The sequence below is a fragment of the Botrytis cinerea genome, chromosome 8, assembly GCF_000143535.2.
Source record: "Botrytis cinerea B05.10 chromosome 8, complete sequence".
NCBI lineage: Eukaryota > Fungi > Ascomycota > Leotiomycetes > Helotiales > Sclerotiniaceae > Botrytis > Botrytis cinerea.
The window spans coordinates 2,063,740-2,083,191 of NC_037317.1; the positions used below are offsets into that span (position 1 = coordinate 2,063,740).

General features: G+C 42.3%; 4 protein-coding genes across 4 annotated transcripts; 2 read left to right on the forward strand and 2 right to left on the reverse strand.

Moving 5' to 3' along the window:
• Nucleotides 1–4,054: 4,054 nt before the first annotated feature.
• BCIN_08g05480 (hypothetical protein) lies at nucleotides 4,055–4,930 on the forward strand (the record flags this gene model as incomplete). The annotated part of the gene is made up of 1 exon (XM_001552982.1): nucleotides 4,055–4,930. One exon carries the CDS (start codon nucleotides 4,055–4,057, stop codon nucleotides 4,928–4,930), a length of 876 nt encoding a protein of 291 aa, XP_001553032.1.
• Nucleotides 4,931–7,964: 3,034 nt separating this feature from the next.
• Nucleotides 7,965–9,651, reverse strand: BCIN_08g05490 (hypothetical protein). Its single transcript, XM_024694717.1, has 2 exons — nucleotides 9,046–9,651; nucleotides 7,965–8,957 (listed from the first exon to the last, which is right to left on the reverse strand). The coding sequence occupies exons 1-2, from the start codon at nucleotides 9,430–9,432 to the stop codon at nucleotides 8,133–8,135; spliced, it is 1,212 nt and encodes a 403-aa protein (XP_024550509.1). The 5' UTR covers nucleotides 9,433–9,651; the 3' UTR covers nucleotides 7,965–8,132.
• A 238-nt stretch (nucleotides 9,652–9,889) lies between these two features.
• On the reverse strand, nucleotides 9,890–12,963 carry BCIN_08g05500 (hypothetical protein). Its single transcript, XM_001552984.2, has 3 exons — nucleotides 11,512–12,963; nucleotides 10,546–11,462; nucleotides 9,890–10,478 (listed from the first exon to the last, which is right to left on the reverse strand). The coding sequence occupies exons 1-3, from the start codon at nucleotides 12,131–12,133 to the stop codon at nucleotides 10,374–10,376; spliced, it is 1,644 nt and encodes a 547-aa protein (XP_001553034.2). The 5' UTR covers nucleotides 12,134–12,963; the 3' UTR covers nucleotides 9,890–10,373.
• A 2,312-nt stretch (nucleotides 12,964–15,275) lies between these two features.
• Nucleotides 15,276–19,374, forward strand: Bcpol3. Its single transcript, XM_024694718.1, has 4 exons — nucleotides 15,276–15,961; nucleotides 16,012–16,377; nucleotides 16,475–18,288; nucleotides 18,343–19,374. The coding sequence occupies exons 1-4, from the start codon at nucleotides 15,560–15,562 to the stop codon at nucleotides 19,079–19,081; spliced, it is 3,321 nt and encodes a 1,106-aa protein (XP_024550510.1). The 5' UTR covers nucleotides 15,276–15,559; the 3' UTR covers nucleotides 19,082–19,374.
• The last annotated feature ends 78 nt before the right edge of the window (nucleotides 19,375–19,452 follow it).

The following is a 19,452-nucleotide window of genomic DNA, read 5'->3' on the forward strand; positions in this document are numbered from 1 at the left end:
ATACCCACGGCACACGATGCCCTCATGTTCCCTCGTGTTCTCCCAAAAGTGGAGGGAATCCTGCATGAAATTCGGTTCGTGGTATGTACAGCATGCTCCTTCTGCTTTTCCCTCGTGTGCTTGCTTCCGTCGATCATGATTCGTATGGAGTATCTTGTCAGTTTGATACGTGTTGTTCATCACTCCTCCACCTTCCATGTTATTACCCCAACCTTGGTGTCCCTCGAGCCCTCCAAAGCTCCACCATTGTGCTAGGTTGCTCTCTCTTATCGTCTAATCTGTTCCACGCCTCTTCCATTCGCTTCCCATAAGTGGAGCCAAACAATGCCTTCTATTGCCGGTCACCGGCTTTCCATCCACCGGGTAGCGGTAAATGTAGGCTTGGTGTGCCTAGGTAGTCAAATCAGACTCCTTATATATATAAGCCGCGTGTCAAACATCAGATAGAGCAAACGCTTGGTAAAAAGGAACAAGCACTACTATTAGGGGGCGGTGTAGTAAACTACTTTCTTCCGGCAATTTGTTTTTCGAGTCTTGTGTCCAGATGCATCCAATAGAAGCAGCGTACAGTACCTTTTCATGCCCAGACAGTAGCTGCACTCGAGCGGTGCCAGCTTGCCTCCTCCTTTTCTTTGACATTATACTTGCTTTTTTGTCGATCCTGGCCAAGGGGGTTTTCAGCCTTGCATGTAGTGTGTGAATCCAAGTGGATTCAATTGACCATTAACATGATCGATATTCACATATTCTAGCCTCGTGGATGCAAAGACAAAATCAAGATTCATTCCCATGGCTTTGGCAGTTGCTCAAATCACATCGCTGGCACTTTCATCGTTCTGGCCCTATGTTTCCACTTGGCATCTTCTACTTCCAATCAAGTTAATTGAAAATATCACGCAATTTCTTGCAGAATCCATTGGACAAGATTAATATAGTTTAAGCTTCTTTAGTGGAAGGATACTGATTTGAGGCGGGGTAATGACCAAAAAGCACGCGAGCAGTTGAAGATTCAGTTCGACAATTCGGACCACTCAATCTTGGAATATTCTATATAATCCGAGCACCTTCCGTGAGCGCCATCGTTTTAGAGCTTTCAAACTCTCTTCGAGAACCATCCGCGTAAAACGTTACATTCGAATGCGAAAAGGAGTCGCCCATTTTTCTCAGCTTGCCATCTGCACCACCAACTGGACAGAAATTCCTTAAATGGTCAACGAATACCGCCACGGATATCATTTATATCATACCGTCTTTTGATATGAATTCGTGGCTGTCAAGCGTGAAAAATTGGTTGGGAAAAGTTTCCCTCCCCATGAAATTCTTATCGGAATGCGATATCATCACAAGATGTTGGAGATAGGACAACCAATCGGGAGCAACGTGGTAGTCCACAAAATACTTCGAATACACGATGGATGCCAGATCGAACCATTCATGTGATTACACGACTTTTTATCAATAGCTTTCATGTCAAAGATGGTAATAATTTCCGCACCAAAATTCTTGAATGATTCAATGTAAATGTTACCTGATACGGAATCACCGATGGTTTTGTCAATGCACATCATCGCACAGACTTCAATTCTTACCCAAAGAAGAGGAGGTTGGGATATGCACTTCCGTTGAGGATGCATTGGTTTTGAAACGACGTGAAATTGAAAGATGTGGTCTTGTGACTTAGATGGCTAGTGGCGAGCGCAAGAATCAATAAAGCGGGGAAGAACATCATGCTGGATAACGTTTTCAGTATTGGATGGGATAACAACACTAAAGCATTCAAATGAACAACGCTGCCAAATCTCAAGCTCTCGTGCCTGGAGTGGATGTTCAAGGGGTGGAATTCTCACCGCTGTGTCATAGACAGAGCGACTGATCAAACCGAGTAATGTCAACATACAGAGTACAGCTGCCAAGTCGAGATCTTCAAATAGTCGAGAGCAAGTCAGACAATATGATCACATGCCACTGCATTTCTAGATCACCTTCGGCATCATCCAGCCGAAATAAATGAATCGGTGTAAGGCAAGCATCATAACCACACATCTAAAGCGACTCTTTGTTTCACGAAATGTCTGCTGTCGGGACATGAATTTGTTATGAGGCCTACACGACACTGTGAATTGGACAATACATGGTTTTGCAGTTTGTTAATCATCTCTAGTTTGACGATGCGGCCTTGGTATTCCATACACAGATGTAGATCTCACTCCTGGTTGCTATGCTTGACTGACTTCTATCATTACCTTTGGCAGGATCAACAGAATTTGGGTTGTTGTCTCTCGTAAGTTTAACTCGCGTTACACATTCTACGCCGAGCATCCTGCTTGGCTACCTGTTTGACGATTCATCGCTGGCGGATCTGTTTCTCATATATTGGCGACATCTCTTAGCATCAAGTGCATGTTTTCGTGCTCAACGCTCTCTTCGTTTATTTCTCAAGAGTTGCGTTTTACTGCGATGCGTGATTGGCTGAGTACTTTGAATTTACCGCTACAGTACAGCAGTTAAGTTTAGTTGTACTACCCTCTTACTCTTTCGACGTTCCTTAAATCTTATCGTAGTAGAGTCCTTGTACTCATGGCTTCTCAGAGTAAGTGCTCACGGATTCTCAAAGATGTTGCTCGGTACATACTCGGCGACCCAATTGCGTTTGCCATTTACTCCATTTCTACACCTCAGCTCGTATCATACGATAATGGCGAGGCACATTTTTTGAAATCTAGAGTGATAGCGTCACCTTTGACAAAAATCTTTTGATCATCGATGCTGGTACTCGTAGTACTCTGCGGATGCACTGGCTTGGATAATTTCTATCAATATGCATGTCATCCATCCATACATCGTGCAAACTCCACCAACTACCAGTACCACTCTGTTGGCAATAATGCTCCAAAAAAGTCATAGAATTTCGGCGCATATTGTGTCATTTTTGGGAGGTGGGCAGTCAAGATGTTTCGCTTGCTAGTCTTGAGGTAATAGCTAGATGGAAAGAACAAAAATCAATAGTGATTGGCTTTTACCATATAGTGGAATTATCTTTGAATCAAATGATAATTCCGCAGTTGTAGGATTGCCCCAAGAAAATCATACTTGGTCTGTGTTGCATTTCGAGTTTTGTAGATGATTGGAATCAATTTCTATACAAAATGAATGTCGTTCATCATTCATTCCTTCCTCACTCCTCTACATCTTTTGTTCAATATTCTATCTTATTCACATCTCATGTGTTCGTTTCAGATTCATTTTTTTGGCGATTTCTATTTCTGATGAGCGCAATAAGTTCCTCAAGTCAACTTATAACTGCACAATGATACAAGTTTACAAGTTTACACTCAATATTGTTATCTGCGTATGTACGTGTGTACATTATCACAAAGCGCTTAACCTAAAATACTTACAGCCAACATTCTCTTCGCACGAAACCCCAAGCTTTACACTCAAGACTAGAAGCGCGGACAAAAAATCCATGAGGATCAAAAGCCTCTAACTACAGCCTGCCAATGACCAACAAACAAATTATGGGGCCACCAAACAAATTATGAGTGGTTTAAATCATTCAACTAAGCGATATTCTAGAGATATCAGGGGAATATTTAAAAGGCCGCGTACTCCGTGCAGTCCTCCACGCCACATTTGGGTCGTAGATTTGGTACTTTGGATTGAGAAGTTGGTGTGATTGGAGATGAGAAGACAAGATCAATGAAAACGAACAGAATTAATACCTGGGCCGGGAGGGATAAAAATATATGTCAAGTTGGAAATCAACCTTCAAGTAGACCGTTGATTATGAAGAAATGTTTGAAGACATTGTTTGGGGAGAGATGATGTTCATAAAGTAGGTTGTTGTCCATGTACATGTTTTCATTTTATTTTTTGTCAAGTCAACGGATCTATTTACTTTCCACATTCATTACAATACCACTTATCGTTCATTTTTTCACCCACTCCCTCATTCATTCATTTTTTAGATTTTTATTTCTTATTTTTTACTCTACTCTTTCCAGTCTATATCGCAGGATCGATGAGAACTAGATAAATCATATCAAAGTTCACCATGAAACATTCATTTCCCTTCCTATCCCAGATCACTCTCTCCCTTCTCTCCATCTCCATTACCCTCCCTCTGACCCACGCCGGTACTCCTCCCAAAATTCCAGGCTTCACTCTAACATGGTCAGACTCCTTCTCCGGCTCCGCCGGTTCCCTCGCCTCTTCCTCAAAATGGGAATATGAAACCCCCGCCACAAACCAAAACAACGAGATCCAACACTACACATCTTCCCCGCTGAATGCTAACCTCTCCGGTTCCTCCACCCTCTATATCACCCCTCTCTATTCCTCCGGAAAATGGACTTCCGCGCGCATAAGCACCTTGCAAAGTTGGGGGTGCGCCAACGGCGCCGAGATGATCGTCTCCGCCAGTATCAAAATGGGTAGTAGTGATCCCACTCATCAACAAGGTATATGGCCCGCTTTCTGGACTCTGGGCGAAAGCTTCAAAAGTGATAATATGTGGCCCGAGTGCGGAGAATGGGATATCATGGAGCAAGTCAACGGAGCATCTGCGAACGTGGGCACGATTCATTATGGCAGCGCATCGTATCCGCTCGCAATCGGATCTCCTGATGCGTGGTTCGATAGAACAAAATGGCATACATATGGAATACGCATCTCCCGCGTGGGCGAGTGGCAACAACAGAGTATTACCTGGGAATTGGATGGAAATTCGTATTTTACGGTTACGGGGAGTATGGTGGGCAATTATCAGGACTGGGTTGCGTTGGTCGGCGAAACGTATTTTGTTATCTTGAATGTGGCGGTGGGGGGTCAGTATCCGGGGTCCCCGAATGCATTGACGAGGGGTGGGATGGGCAGTGGAATGGAGGTGGATTATGTGGCTGTTTATAATGGGGCACAGGGGACTTGGTAAATGGATGTTCCGTTTGCGGGGTGGGGAGTGCACTGTAGAATGGAGCGGGGGTTTCTTTCTTTCTTTCTTTCTTTTTTGATTTCGTCTCTTGATTGTAGATTTGAGTTTGGATTTGGACTTGTGGACTTGTGGGACGGATTTTCTAGGACATGGGAGATGGGAGATGGGAGTTTTTCTTTTTCTTTTCCCTTCCTTCCTTTCTATCTTTTAGATTCATGTTAGGAATTGAAAGATATTTTCATATTCGTTAAAATCTGCAATCTGCAATATTAATCGAGGCGATTCCGCTTGTTACCCCTACTTTTTAGTGATCGCCCTCATTAGAATCTGAAATGAGTGATGGTTATAGACTCTTGGGCTCCATACTGGCGCTGACCGGCGTCATAAAATATAGATTCCTACTTATATATCATTGCATCCTAGTCTACGTAGCGGCGACAACAATATCTTCTCACTTTTAGCATATGCAAAAACACCATCATCTATCGACAATCTTCACTTAAACTGAATCTGATCCAAAGTTTGTTTCAACATCCCTTCAACTCCCGCCTCGGGAACTCTCAACATCGTCAAATCCGCAAACTTGAGTGGCTAATGTCTTCCCTACTCAATACCGGCCAGAAATTGAAGGGAAAAATTAATACTTATACAGTCTGCAAACAATTATATGATTTTGTTTTCCTAGCACAGTACGTTCTACACATTCACTAATTCAATACGTTTGCTGACCCAAATCTCCCAACGAGATCCGAAAGAACAAAATGTCATTGTGAAGAGTATATGCGGTCACTGGTGACTACCAAACGAAGCAGATGTTCTCCAACGGTTCCGATCTAGAACACCGTCTCTTCGACCGCTGATCGATGGGATTATTGATCCTATCGATCCGCCACGCCAACTATTGATCTCAAACATTTCGACAATGACCTCATGACTGAGACTTACACGAAAAGACTCACAAAGTCGGAACTCTATAGCTAATTCGTCGCCAGAAGAGTGTTGGAAGCTTTGCAAGTTTTCCACACAAAGATGGCTACGTTCATACCGCTGGGATGTATTTGTGTTTTCTTTGTGCAATAGATGTCGTTATTTCTAACTCCGTGTGGATGTGAAACCGCGCAGTATTCTCGTGATTCGTGGGAACGGCAGTGAACGGTTTTCTGCGGCTCGGCAAGCTGAGTCTCGGGGGTACGGGATCGGTAAATTTAAATTCAAAATGGACAAAGGGGGGCTATATAGTTGGGATATCTTCATGGCGCGGTCCAGAAGTTTTCCTCGGTGTGCCGTGGGGTGAGGGGGGGGGGGGGGGGGGGGGGGACTTCATCTGATGTTGGGTCTTTTGGTTGTTCGGTCAGTCGTGGGTTTTTCTTCTGGTCTTGGGTGACTTCCATTCTAAGGTTTATGCTCATCGTACGATTTTTAGATCTTGGAGGATGAGTGGTAGGGAATTGATTAGAATGAAGAATGATTATGATGGATGGTGCATAAATAATCGCTGGACATGACATTGTTGGCTTGCGGGAAAGTGCCTAGTATTGTGAATAGCATCATGGATAGGATAGATACCCTTTATATCTCAATAACATTTAACCACAAAATTCTCTTTTGATCCCTGTCGATGGCCTCAAAGTAACAGCTTCGACTTAGAATTACCTCTCCGTCTTACGATGAGTATGATTATAACATCAGGCTACATAATAGCTGACTCGGTCTCTGTTTATATAATGAGAATACGGAAGACGTACCCAGTACCCCCGATTTGGAGATCCTAAATATCTAATTGTATTCTGTCTAAAGAGCTAGCTATGTACAGGGAATAGCAGAGGGCGACTAGAAAGAGCTGGTCTCTTTCGCATTCGCTTAGAGCTATAATGTAGTAGCCGTTGAATTGAAATCATTCACTGCGTTCACGCAGTCTCCTCTCTATCTTCTCAAAGATGTGTCTGTTCCTCCCAGGAAAACAAAAAAACAAAAAACAAAAAAAAAAAAACAAAAAAAAGTAAAGCGGTTGCACAGTTGTGCGATTCTCACAGGTTTGATAATTGACTAAACACGATTTTAGATACAATGAATATGAATGTGCTAGCACACATACACCTACGTGATACTTGAGAATCTAATCTCGTTACTAGCGACAATCATATACTTATTATTATTATCATCACTATAAATCTTTCTTATTGCCGACTCTTTATGATTCTAACATACTATCATTCTTTGACACTATACTCATCATCAACCCATCTATGTATAATTTCACCCACCACACTCCTCTTCCCACCGCATTCCAAGAACATGATTCTCGCAACAAGAATGTCCAATTCTCGCAACATCCTACAGAAAATCCGCAACGATTCTCAAAACCACCCCCAGATATAAAGACCGAGTCTTCCGCAAAGTATGATATCACAATAGCAATAGTAATCACAACAACAGTAATACACCGAACTCTCCAACCATCCCCCCGCTCTCCACCAACCAACCCCTCAACTCCCCCTCCGCAAATCCATCTACCTCCTCACGAGCAGCAGTCTCCTTACGACCAAAGAGCCCAATCTTCAAACACCATATCCAAAATCCTAAGTAGTTCTTTATATATCTCCAATTCCAATTCCAATCCTAATCCTAACCCCGCATCCACATCCCCATCCACATCCCCATCCCCACGCGCAACAAAACCAACAAGCAAAGAGATCCAGTATAAAAGCGCCGTCTATACCTCAAACTTCAACTCGATCAGCGGATACACCACTTAAAGCATTATCCATATTCACCTCTACTCTAGATATCATCTACTTTCCGTGCCGACTTTGAGTTGGGATGTGATTACTGATTTGCTCTCCTCATGTATATATATATGTATATATATATGTATATATATATGTATATATATATAGTACACAAGTAGAGTAGAGTATACCAACCCAACCCGGACCAACAAAACAAAAGCAAAGCAAAGTAAACCAAACCACACTTGTGAATATAACCATACATACATTCCCAGAACCCAAGAATCTGAATTTCAAACCCCCATTGTAAGAGTGTACATATATCATTTTGATAGTATTTAATTTGATTCATTAAGTAACACACCCACCCATCTATCCATCCATCCACGCAATGCCTAGATGCTCCTCTCCATTTGCTTAAAATCATTTGGATATGCTATACCGGTAAATTTCTCTTTCAATTTACAAACCTCTTATTTCGATTTCCTCTTCCTCTTTCCATCAATTTGTTCATCTTCTGCCGCAACATCATCTGCCTTTCTCTTTTTATCCTTCTTCGATTTCTTCTCCTTTTTACTGTCTACCTCTGGCTCAATCACTGGCTCCGCCTCTTCAACCTCCTCCACTTCCTCCTCAACTTTTTCATTCTTCTTTTCCTTTGATTTCTTCCCCTCATTTTCCTCTCCATTACCCTCTCTCCCTCTCTTTTTCTCTTTTTTCTCCGCATTCTGAGCCTTTTTCTCCTGAGCCTTCATACCCGCCTCAACCTCCGCTTGCAACTGTGCCTCCATAGCTTTAAAATTAACCTCTTCCTCCTCGATTTTCTTGTCCTTTTCCATTTCCTTTTCTTCCTCGCTCTTCTTCTCTCTCTTTGATTTTCTTCCCCCAAGAGCTTCCTCCGCCTTTCTCTTCTTATCTTTCTTATCCTTCTTATTCAAATCTGCGATTGGAGTTGGTTCTGTATCAACAAAAAAATGCGCACTTGGTTCCGTCTCCACCGGCGTACTTGCTGAAAGATCTTTTTTAGATTCTGCGGCAGGTGCATCTTCCATTTCCACATCTTCATCTTCATATCCTCCTACTTCTGCTGCGTCGGATTCGGAGTCGGAGTCGGAATCGGATGATGAGTCTGAATCTGAGGAGGAATCAGAACTATCGTTATTACTCTCATTGGTCTTGGTAGTAGCAGTGCCATTTTTTTCCGCCGCGAGACGAGCATCGAGTTGTGGAACAAGAGGTTGATAACTTGTGCCCTGAACTCCCAATCCCTTTTTATCTTTGATCAAACGAGGAGGTAGCTATTTCGCAATCGCATTAGTAAATCCCTATCTCCAGATTCCTATCATATCACATCACATTCCCTTGCCCCCTCCCCGAGAAACTCACCACAAACTGCGCCATCGTCCTCCCGCTAACCAACGTATCCCTCCCTCTATCCAACAATCCACAAAGAATCCTCCACGGCCCCTCCTCATTCAACTGCCACTCCTTCTTCTCCTCCTCGCTCAAGCTCTTCATCTCATTCTTCATAGCCTGTTGAACCCTATCCAACGCCTTGCAATGCGCCTCTAGCACCCCAAGATGTTTTCTAAAAAGCGCGCCCCATTTCGCGTGCACCGAACGATTCATCAACGGGACTTCAGGTTTATTCGTACGAAGCGGATCTTTATCCTTGGGAAGTTTAGTTTTGCGAACCCGCTGATCCTTGGGGATTTTTTCTTTTCTTTCTCTCTTGGGTTTGACTACCCGCTCGTTGCCGTCGCTGCGACCCATGATGAAAAGAATTGATGGTGATTGTGAGGTAGAATGGTTTGGAAGGTTTGTTTATGGAAGATGAGAATGTCTTTGCGACATGACGTTTTTCGCAGAATATTTGTTACACCGCCTTGGTTTGTAGACGGCAGAATGATCTAGAAATCCGAAGAATGAAAGCGGTGTGATTCAGTTTGGTGATGTTAAATGACGGAGTAACTATAATTTTTGAATCCTTTCATAAGAATCTTTATTGATAATGTTAGGTAGGTGAATTGTAGGAAGTTGGAACTGTGAGTAAGATATCGGAGACTAGAACCTTGCTACATGGTATATCCTCCCGGTGGTTATAGGATTGCTGTCCCGACAAGCTCATAATGAGAATATCTTCGAAGATACCCGTGTGATACAGTTACATGAAGTAACCTATTTTACTTCACAAGAAGGAGATGAATTGCTTTTAGCAATGAGCTGGAGTTGGAGAGCTAACATTGCATGGCATGATACCTTCATGTAATTGACATCTATCAGTACAAAAACTAAAAGCAATTCAACACAGTCAAAAATGATATCATTCATTAAGTATATTGGAATATATCATGGTATACGCCTCATTCAACCCACATATGCAGACCTTGAATCAAAACGCTCGAGTTGGATGCAGTTTTTCCCCTTTGCCTCGTCCCAGATACCCGATCACTCTTCTCAACTCAAGTCTCATCATAACCCCATACATTCGCATGATGTAAAGTCTGGTAGTAACTCATCCAGAGTATCAAAAAAATCCATATTTCCAATCCGATAAAACAACTCCATCGCTATGCATATTGCAATATGCTCTTTATTTTCCTCTCAAAAATGCAAAAGTAGCGTCTGCTCACACTCCCACTCCCACAATTCTCCTTCCCATATCGTAACTCTCATTGAAACCATAGCCAAAAGCTAGATAAATGCATATCGATTTATACATACAGCTTGGCCATTGAATCCCAACTATCAAGTAAACTTCTCTTCGTCGTAGTATTCGTCAAATCCAAATTGCCCAAACTACACCAATTGTTCACATTCTATTTCCATATCATTAGTTTGAATTCATAAAGGGATATAACCGAATAAAATGAAGAGAAAACTTACAATGCAACTCAGATATTTGCACCAACCGCAAGTCTTTCTGTAGACATAGAAATTGTTCAAGAGCAAAATAAACACAATGAAGACGAAGACTAAGGCGGCTAATCTCAAAAGTAACCAAGCCCACCAAGCTGGTTTTCTGCCCTTGAAAAATCCCGAAGGATTTTTGAATAAACTAACGATACCACGGTCACCTTGGCTCGCTTTAGTAGGAACAGGTGCGTATGGTGGATCTGATTGACCTGTTCGCATTCGTAAAGAATTGGGCGAACGAAGAATCGATAAACCAAGAACAAGACCCATGAGAAATCCTCCAATATGAGAGAAATTATCAAGACCGGGTAAAAGACCTAAAACGAAGGATATGACAATATCGAGCATGATAAACGCCAATTCTTTCATCGGACTAACACGTTCTTTCCACTTATACAATAAGTCAAGTAGTGTAAGAGCAATGAGGCCAAAAAGGGCCCCCGAGGCGCCTGTTGATGATATACCGGTTGCTGCGAAATTTCCACCTAGTATAAATCCAAATATTCCACTGGAAATATAAACCAGGAAATATCTAATTGGTCCAATTAAAATCTCCATCTCTTTCCCCATCGTCATTTGAAGCAACATGTTGAAACCTATGTGGATGATTCCGGCATGAAGGAACATAGGTAAAATGAACCTATACCATTGATCCGGTGTTGCCCCAACTCCTCCAAATCCACAAAGATCACTTATTGAACAATCGGCTCCCGTTGAACTTGTTGTGTTTGGACATGGCCAACTTATGGCAGTTAGATCTGGTATGCCGGTCATATTATGCATACAAGGCGTGAATCTTGACCCCATGTTGATAACCACGTATGGTGAGGGGCCAATCATAGGATTGAAGGATGGATGGATTTCGATAGGAGAGCCAGTAAGTTGAGCTATTTGACATTAGTATCTCATACTTGAACTCCGCATCAAAATACTTACAATTCTTAACAATCTCCACAATAAATACTATCACTTGTACCAATGTGAGAGTATATGTAACGAAAGGAAAGCCTTTCTTTTTGTTTACCAGTCCCATAGCCATAGCGTCGCTCATTCTATTCCTTTTGTTATTCTGTAAATGCGAAGGTACTCCCGATTCTCCTGCATCATATACATGATCATTTAAATGCGAATCGTAAATATGGTCTGTAGAGGCGTCCTTTGCTGGTACTTGTGGATTTTCTCGTAAAGGTATATCGTCATTAGAGTAACCCATTCCATCATGAGGTCTGCCACCTCCCCCTTGCGAATAGTATTGTGAATTTTCCCCTAAGCTATTCGAGCTTTCTTGTCTATGCGGCGGCACATTTGGTGCTGGATATACATGATCATCGAACGGGGCTTCGAATGGTGAGACTGGTGACATCTCATGAGGTCTAGTCGATCCTACTCGGGATGGAACCGAGCCTTGTCTTGAGGGTACTTGAGAATGATATGAGGGAGGTACTGTGTTTTGCTGTGATTGAGTGTCGAATTGACTCTGGTATGGTTCGGGTGGCTCGACATGTTGATATTCTTGTTGTTGATGTGAATAAGAGTTGTAATAATCATTCGCCGCCATGATGGATGTTGGATACAGTTTGGCTGCAGTCGATTAACCGTATCAACTTGACACTATTGAAGAATCGTTCGTAAAGGTAGAAACGGTTCGCTCATAAAAAAAGAAAGTCGAAGTTGCGATCGTCTGAAGATTATACAAGCCTGAAACAAGAGGTCCCAAGGTCGAAATGCAGGCTCTTGGCTAGATATGTACAACGAATGTGGAGATTTGACGCTGTCAAAATATCTTAGTGGTGATCAGCTACTATTCATAAGTACTCTTTCCTGCGTTTCTCTGAAATGGCGCGAGAAAAGAAAAACTCCACGGATCGGTAGATTCTCGAGAAGCTCGTAATGATTTCAGATAGGCTGGGGGTGGATACCATTTATTGATTTCTAGCTACGATCTTTTGCTCCAGAAGCACTGCCTCGACCGAGGGGGACTTGAGAAGGCTCGCCAGGTTGTGTAAGGGTAAGGATAGCAGAGAGAGAAAGGCTCGAGAAAGGTCAAGCAAGGTCAAGCAAGGGAAGACAAGGTGCTGGGCACAGAGGTTACTCGATCGGAAAAGATTCTGTTTTTGGACTTGTCCCCGTTTCAGAGCCAACCATCAAACCAGAGAGGCTTGTACCTGAGCTGCCGTAGGGATTTTTCGCAGCCCGAGAACCTTAAAATGGTTCGAAGATCAAATTGGATGGATTATGCGGTGAGCCTTTGCTTTTTGGATGTTGAGAAGATTTGAGCATCCACGGCACAAAAGGAATTCATGTTGTCTAGAGCACAAGAAAGGTAGGGACGGTAAAATTGCGACGTCGCGATCAGCGTCAAAACGAGGATTCACATTGCCCTGATTCACAAGTTGAAGCATCTAGCTCTCCATGCAGAAATACTGATAGGGCTGTCCGGAGTGGTGTAAGCTGGTCTTCTGCTGTATCACTCAACAGCCAGCAGCAGGGCTACGTAACATTTTCGCGTCACTCTCTTGGCAACTCGACAGTTCAGTGGAGAAAGCTTCGCAAGTCGGAAGAAATTGAATTGACTAATATGTCGTGTCGGCACTTTGTTTCTATTTACATCTTGGAAAGTGGCTGTGAGAAGTAAACAAGGCTGATTGGTTTTCATGAAGCTCACCCATGAAATTGTTAAAGATCATCTGGAAGAGGAAAACTATGGGGAGAAAATATTCATTTTAATTTGTTCGTGATCCAGCCCCCAATAAAGATTTTCACGAGCTTTCTCGGGCCCCGTACCGAATGACATGACGAGTTTCTAATAGGTGAGCATCGTGAGTATCGACATGAACCCGTCCGAACTACCTCCATCATTGTATATCATTATCATCAAATTCATCAGCTCCTGGAAGACATGTTGCGTAGTCGCTGCAGATGTGTGCATAAGGGAGACAATTGTGCGCCGGCATAATACATAATAGTATCCCTATTGGGTACAATTGAAAAGGCGGCACTGGTAAAGGGGAAATTGTGAGCAATCGGAGTACGTGAGATTCATCTGTAAAACATTTGTTAGTCGAGGTTTCTTGAGGTATTGCAATTCTGTCTGCTGATTCTGGGACCAGTCTCTCGATCGCCATGGTCAGATTCCTGCACGGCAAGTACTGCCAGAGGGGGAATCAATGATAGTCTGAGCCCCGATGTACTTCTTTATGTCTCACTTGTGCGTCGGTCTGGGCGTGATTAAACGGACATTGTCATGTCTGAGGATAATATCGATACATCATGTGAGAAATGTTCAGGATTCTCTACACTTAAATTGTACTGAGATGAAGATGGGGGTTCTATATCTCGTATTTGTGATCCTGCGCCAAGCAGAGGTTGTGTTACCCACGACTGCTCTGCCCACATTCCCCATTGTGACTCTCAGTTGATGGTTAGAAGCCGCATATGATAGGAGAGTCCTCCGAATGCTTTAGTGAATGAGAGTGAGTAAACAAGAGAATATGGTATACCCATAAGGCTCAAAAATAAAAGGACGATCGAATTCATATTCAGTTTTTCTCCCGGAGTCAATATATATGCGGAGAACGAAACGTCATATCGGTAGTTCATTCGGCATACCAAGTTGTCTGTGAAAGACGTTTGCCTGCAACGCCTGGTGAAGTGGGAAAGAAGTATGAATTTGAAGAATGGGCCATATTGATCGTGAAGGAACCGAATGTTTGAAGTTATATCGAATAATCAAGGAATTTGCGATGTGTATGGTTGAGTAGAATAGCTTAATATCTAGAGCAGGGTTGTTTGTTCTATACGTGTCGAACAATGAGATGTTGCTAAATAGCGTTTCCAACGACCGATTAAAATGCTGTAAGTAGGATTTTAGATCGCAATGATACTCAGTCTGTAGCACTTCCTCAGCATATGTAGGAATCATAACAACAAGATGCAATGAAGGATGTCTAGATACATAGAAAACAGAGGCTTTCTTGAGAAACTGTTGGTCAGACGGCATGACTCCTCAAGTTCTCTTTCTGTGATGTAATCATGGTAGGACAACACACATACTCTGTACAACTTCAAAAAAGTTTTGGGATACTTCCATGTAAATATTTCCAGTCATCAAGTTTGATGCGTGAATTTCGCTGAATAATAACACTTGTTATTGGCCACCGACCTTCCTCCTAAGCGGATATGGGAAAAGCTTAGCCACGAAGCATGGAAATAGTCATGATAACGACGGTATGGAGCGGTTTCATCGGACATGTATATCTTCCAGGTGAAGAAAGATCTGAAAGTGATTTCCGATTTCCCAATTTTGAAGCCACGAGCTTCACATCATGCAACAATTTTTGTACTCGAATTTTTGATGATAAAGTGTTTCGGAGGTAGGGAGATGCATCATGAGCGCGCGTGAAGATATATTCTTACTACATCTAGTCGGCTGTCCATCCCAATGATATTGTCGCGATAGTGTGTGGTGACACCAAGAATGCAACCGCCAGGAATGATGCAATGGCAAGTTGTGGAATTCGAACCTCTGAATACCGAACCCCAGTCATTGATATATCGAGTCCTAAGATGAGTTTTTGATAGAAGATCTCGAGATGCTCCGTATGTAAATCGTGTTGCACAGAGTACAGGTCGTTCTTTAGTTAAAGTTGTGTTCACAGGAAATGGTTATTCTAGTCGATGGTCACTTTCGTCTCATCAACGAGACCAGATACTGTGCAAGATACTACAAAGTGATGAGATGGCTCCTCTGCTTTGCTCCTCTGCTTACTTAATCACGGCAGCACTTTTCAGCCACAGCCGCCACTATGGAAGCTGCCCCTTGTCCACTATAATTTCGACGCGTCCACACCGCGCGAAAAGTAATTGGTTGACGCGAACTTTATATTGAAATGCGTCTTCTAAAATCCGAAAGCCAAATTCCTATCAACAACCTTTCCAACCACGTCTTTCCTTTTAGCAGCATAGAAGCTGCAAACCCTTCACAATGGCTCCATCAAGAGTTCCCCAAAAGCGAATCTTAGGTGAAGCAAAAAATATCCAACAAAGCAACATCCCCTCATCTCCTCCAACTGGGGCAAAGAAACGAAAGTTAGAACCAGTTGCATCATCACCGGCAGCAGTCAGATTCAAGAGTTCACAGAATGGCCCAAAAGTAAAGCTGGCTTCTAGCCAGCCTAGTCATTTTGAATCGGAAGTGCTGGAAAAAATGACACAGGATATGGAAACTTTAAAGAAGAATAATTCAGAAAAAGATCAAGAATGGGCAAGGCCGAGTCTGTCAGACTTCAACCCCGAGGTTGATAATTTGATCTTTCAGCAGATTGAGTGTGAAGAGGGTACTTATGATGGAGGAAAGGCGACTGTGAAGTTGTTTGGTGTCACTGAGGTAAAGTTCATTCAAATTCCTTTCGACGCTGTAACTAATACCATATACAGACCGGTCACTCAGTTATGCTACATGTAAAAGACTTCCTTCACTACCTTTACGTTGCCGCCCCAGTTAGTTTTACACATAAAGATTGTGAACCGTACAAGATGTTCCTGGATTCACAAGTTGGAATGCACACGCCTGCCATTAATTCAGTGTCGGTTGTCCTACGAGAAAATTTATACGGATTTACGGGAAATAAACAGCACGCATACATTAAGATTACAGTTACAGATCCTAAATACATCAACAAAGTTAGGACAACTATCGAGGAGGGTAAAGCAAATTGGAAAGGAATGTGGAGGAATGATGGAAATGGCATTTTGACATTTGATAGCATTCAATATGTGTTACGATTTATGGTTGATGTCAAGGTGTGTCTCTTCGCTCTTTCATTTTCCACCTCAAATATTCCCCTCATGAAGCATCCCCTACCACACTCTGATTTTTAACACATCTGATCAATGGCAGATTTATGGTATGTCTTGGGTTGAAGTTGAAGCAAAGAAATACGAAATAGTTCCAGAACACAATAGACAATCGAATTGTCAGATCGAAGCCGTCATGACATACCGAGACTTAATTGCGCACAAGCCCGAAGGGGAATGGGCTAAAATGGCACCTTTACGTATCCTATCTTTTGACATTGAATGCGCTGGCCGCAAGGGTGTCTTTCCGGAAGCAAATCAGGATCCTGTTATCCAAATTGCTAATATTGTTACTCGATATGGAGAGAAGAAACCATTCGTACGGAATGTTTTTTGTCTTGATACTACCAGTTTGATCGTCAATACGCAAATTTTCGTATACAAAGAGGAGGAGACGATGTTATCGAAATGGAGAGACTTTCTTGAAGAGGTGGATCCAGATATCATCATTGGTTACAATATTGCCAATTTCGATTTTCCATACCTCCTAGATCGAGCCGATCATTTGAAGATAAAGAACTTCAGCCAATGGACTCGATTAAAGTCTATCCACTCTCAAGCTAAAACTTCCAACTTCTCCAGCAAGCAAATGGGTAATAGGGATACAAAAGCTACCAATACGAATGGACGACTTCAATTGGACTTGTTACAACTTGTTCAAAGAGATCATCAACTTCGAAGTTACACGCTCAATTCCGTTTGTGCTCAATTCTTGGGTGAGCAAAAGGAAGATGTTCATCACACTATGATTACCGAATTATTCAACGGAACCCCTGAGTCTAGACGAAGATTGGCTGTATACTGTCTAAAGGATGCCTTTCTACCTCAACGTCTAATGGACAAACTTTCATGTTTAGAAAATTATACGGAAATGGCTAGAGTTACGGGTGTTCCCTTCAATTTTCTTCTATCTCGAGGCCAACAAGTCAAATTCATTAGTCAACTGTTCCGAAAAGCCTTGGAACAGAAATTGGTTATTCCTAATCTATCATCTAACTCATCTGAGGAACAGTACGAAGGTGCCACTGTTATTGAACCCACTAGAGGATATTACAGTGTCCCAATTGCAACCCTGGATTTTGCTTCTCTATATCCAAGTATTATTCAAGCACATAATCTTTGCTATACTACATTACTCAAGAAAGATGTTGTGGAAGCTCTCAAACTTGAGAAGGATGAAGATTATATCGTTACACCAAATGGAGATATGTTCGTCACTACCAAGCAACGAAAAGGTCTTCTAACACAAATTTTGGAAGAATTGTTAACAGCAAGAAAACAAGCTAAAAGAGAACTTGCTGTTGAAACTGATCCTTTCAAGAAGGCTGTGCTAAACGGTCGACAACTTGCCTTGAAAATTAGCGCAAACAGTGTGTACGGTTTGACTGGTGCCACTGTCGGAAAGGTACCTTGTTTACCAATTGCTAGTAGTACCACAAGTTATGGTCGTCAAATGATTGAAAAAACAAAAGCAGAAGTTGAGGCGAAATATACTATAGCTAACGGTTATTCTCATGACGCTCAAGTCATTTATGGTGATACCGATTCAGTCATGGTTAAATTTGGTGTAAAAGAATTGGCAGAGGCAATGAAATTAGGAGAAGAAGCTGCACAATATGTTTCTTCGAAATTCATCAAGCCGATTAAGTTGGAGTTCGAAAAGGTTTATTACCCATACCTTCTTATTAACAAGAAGAGATATGCCGGTCTTTACTGGACAAATCCGGATAAATATGACAAGATGGATACAAAGGGTATTGAAACTGTTCGTCGTGATAATTGTCGATTGGTTCAAAATGTCATCGAAACAGTCCTGAGAATGATCTTGATCGACCAGGACGTTCAAGGAGCACAAGAGTAAGCTTTTCCCGCTCCCTACTTTTTCAGGCTACAACTAACATACTCGTTTAGCTACGTGAAAGATACCATCTCAGATCTTCTTCAAAACAAAATTGATATGTCAAAACTTGTCATCACCAAGGCCCTCGCAAAAGCCGATTATACTGCCAAACAAGCTCACGTAGAACTAGCTGAGCGCATGAAGAAACGAGACGCAGGATCAGCACCTACATTAGGTGACCGTGTTGCCTATGTCATCATTAAAGGATCTGCTGGAGCCAAGAATTTCGAAAGATCAGAGGATCCTATTTTCGTACTAGAAAATAATGTCCCCATCGATACGAAATATTACCTCGATAACCAACTCGCCAAACCTTTAGGTAGAATTTTCGAACCTATTCTCGGAGAAACAAAAGCGAATTCCCTCCTAGCAGGCGCACATACCCGTGCTATATCTGTCGCAGCTCCTACTATCGGTGGTCTCATGAAATTCGCAAAGAAAACATCAACATGCATGTCCTGCAAAAAACCGCTCGTGAAAGCCCACGAAAAAGACGGTGCAGTCTGTACAGATTGTGCTCCAAGAATTGGAGAAATGTACCAGAAGCAAATTAATAAGGTGTCGGATCTAGAAGTCAGATTTGGAAGATTATGGACACAATGTCAGAGGTGTCAAGGAAGTATGCATTGTGAAGTTATTTGTAGTAGTAAGGATTGTCCCATTTTCTACATGAGAATGAAGGCGAAGAAGGATGTGGAAGATGCCGGGAAGGAGTTGGAAAGATTTGATTTTGATCAGTCAGCTTGGTGATTCGATGGGCAGGTTTGGGTGATGGGTGGGTGGAGGACTGAAATATCAAGGTATTGCAAGGTGTTTTGGGCGTCTGAGCTAGCCATGTATGAGAATACAGATTTCGGCCGGTGATTTATGGGGTAATCTATGTATTAATGACTGCATTTCCTTATGTACATCAAGGCACAAGAAAAGAGATATCTGAAACAGACAGGAATGAAAAATATACGGTACTACGTATTTCCATAATGAGGTGTGTTTTCTACTCAAGCAAGCTTTGAAATGGAGAATTTATGTGGTATACATTGCTACCCCTTTCGTCTTGCAAATGTTCAAATGCGATTGAAGCGAAACTTGCTTGTCACATAAGTACTGAATTGATCATGGCA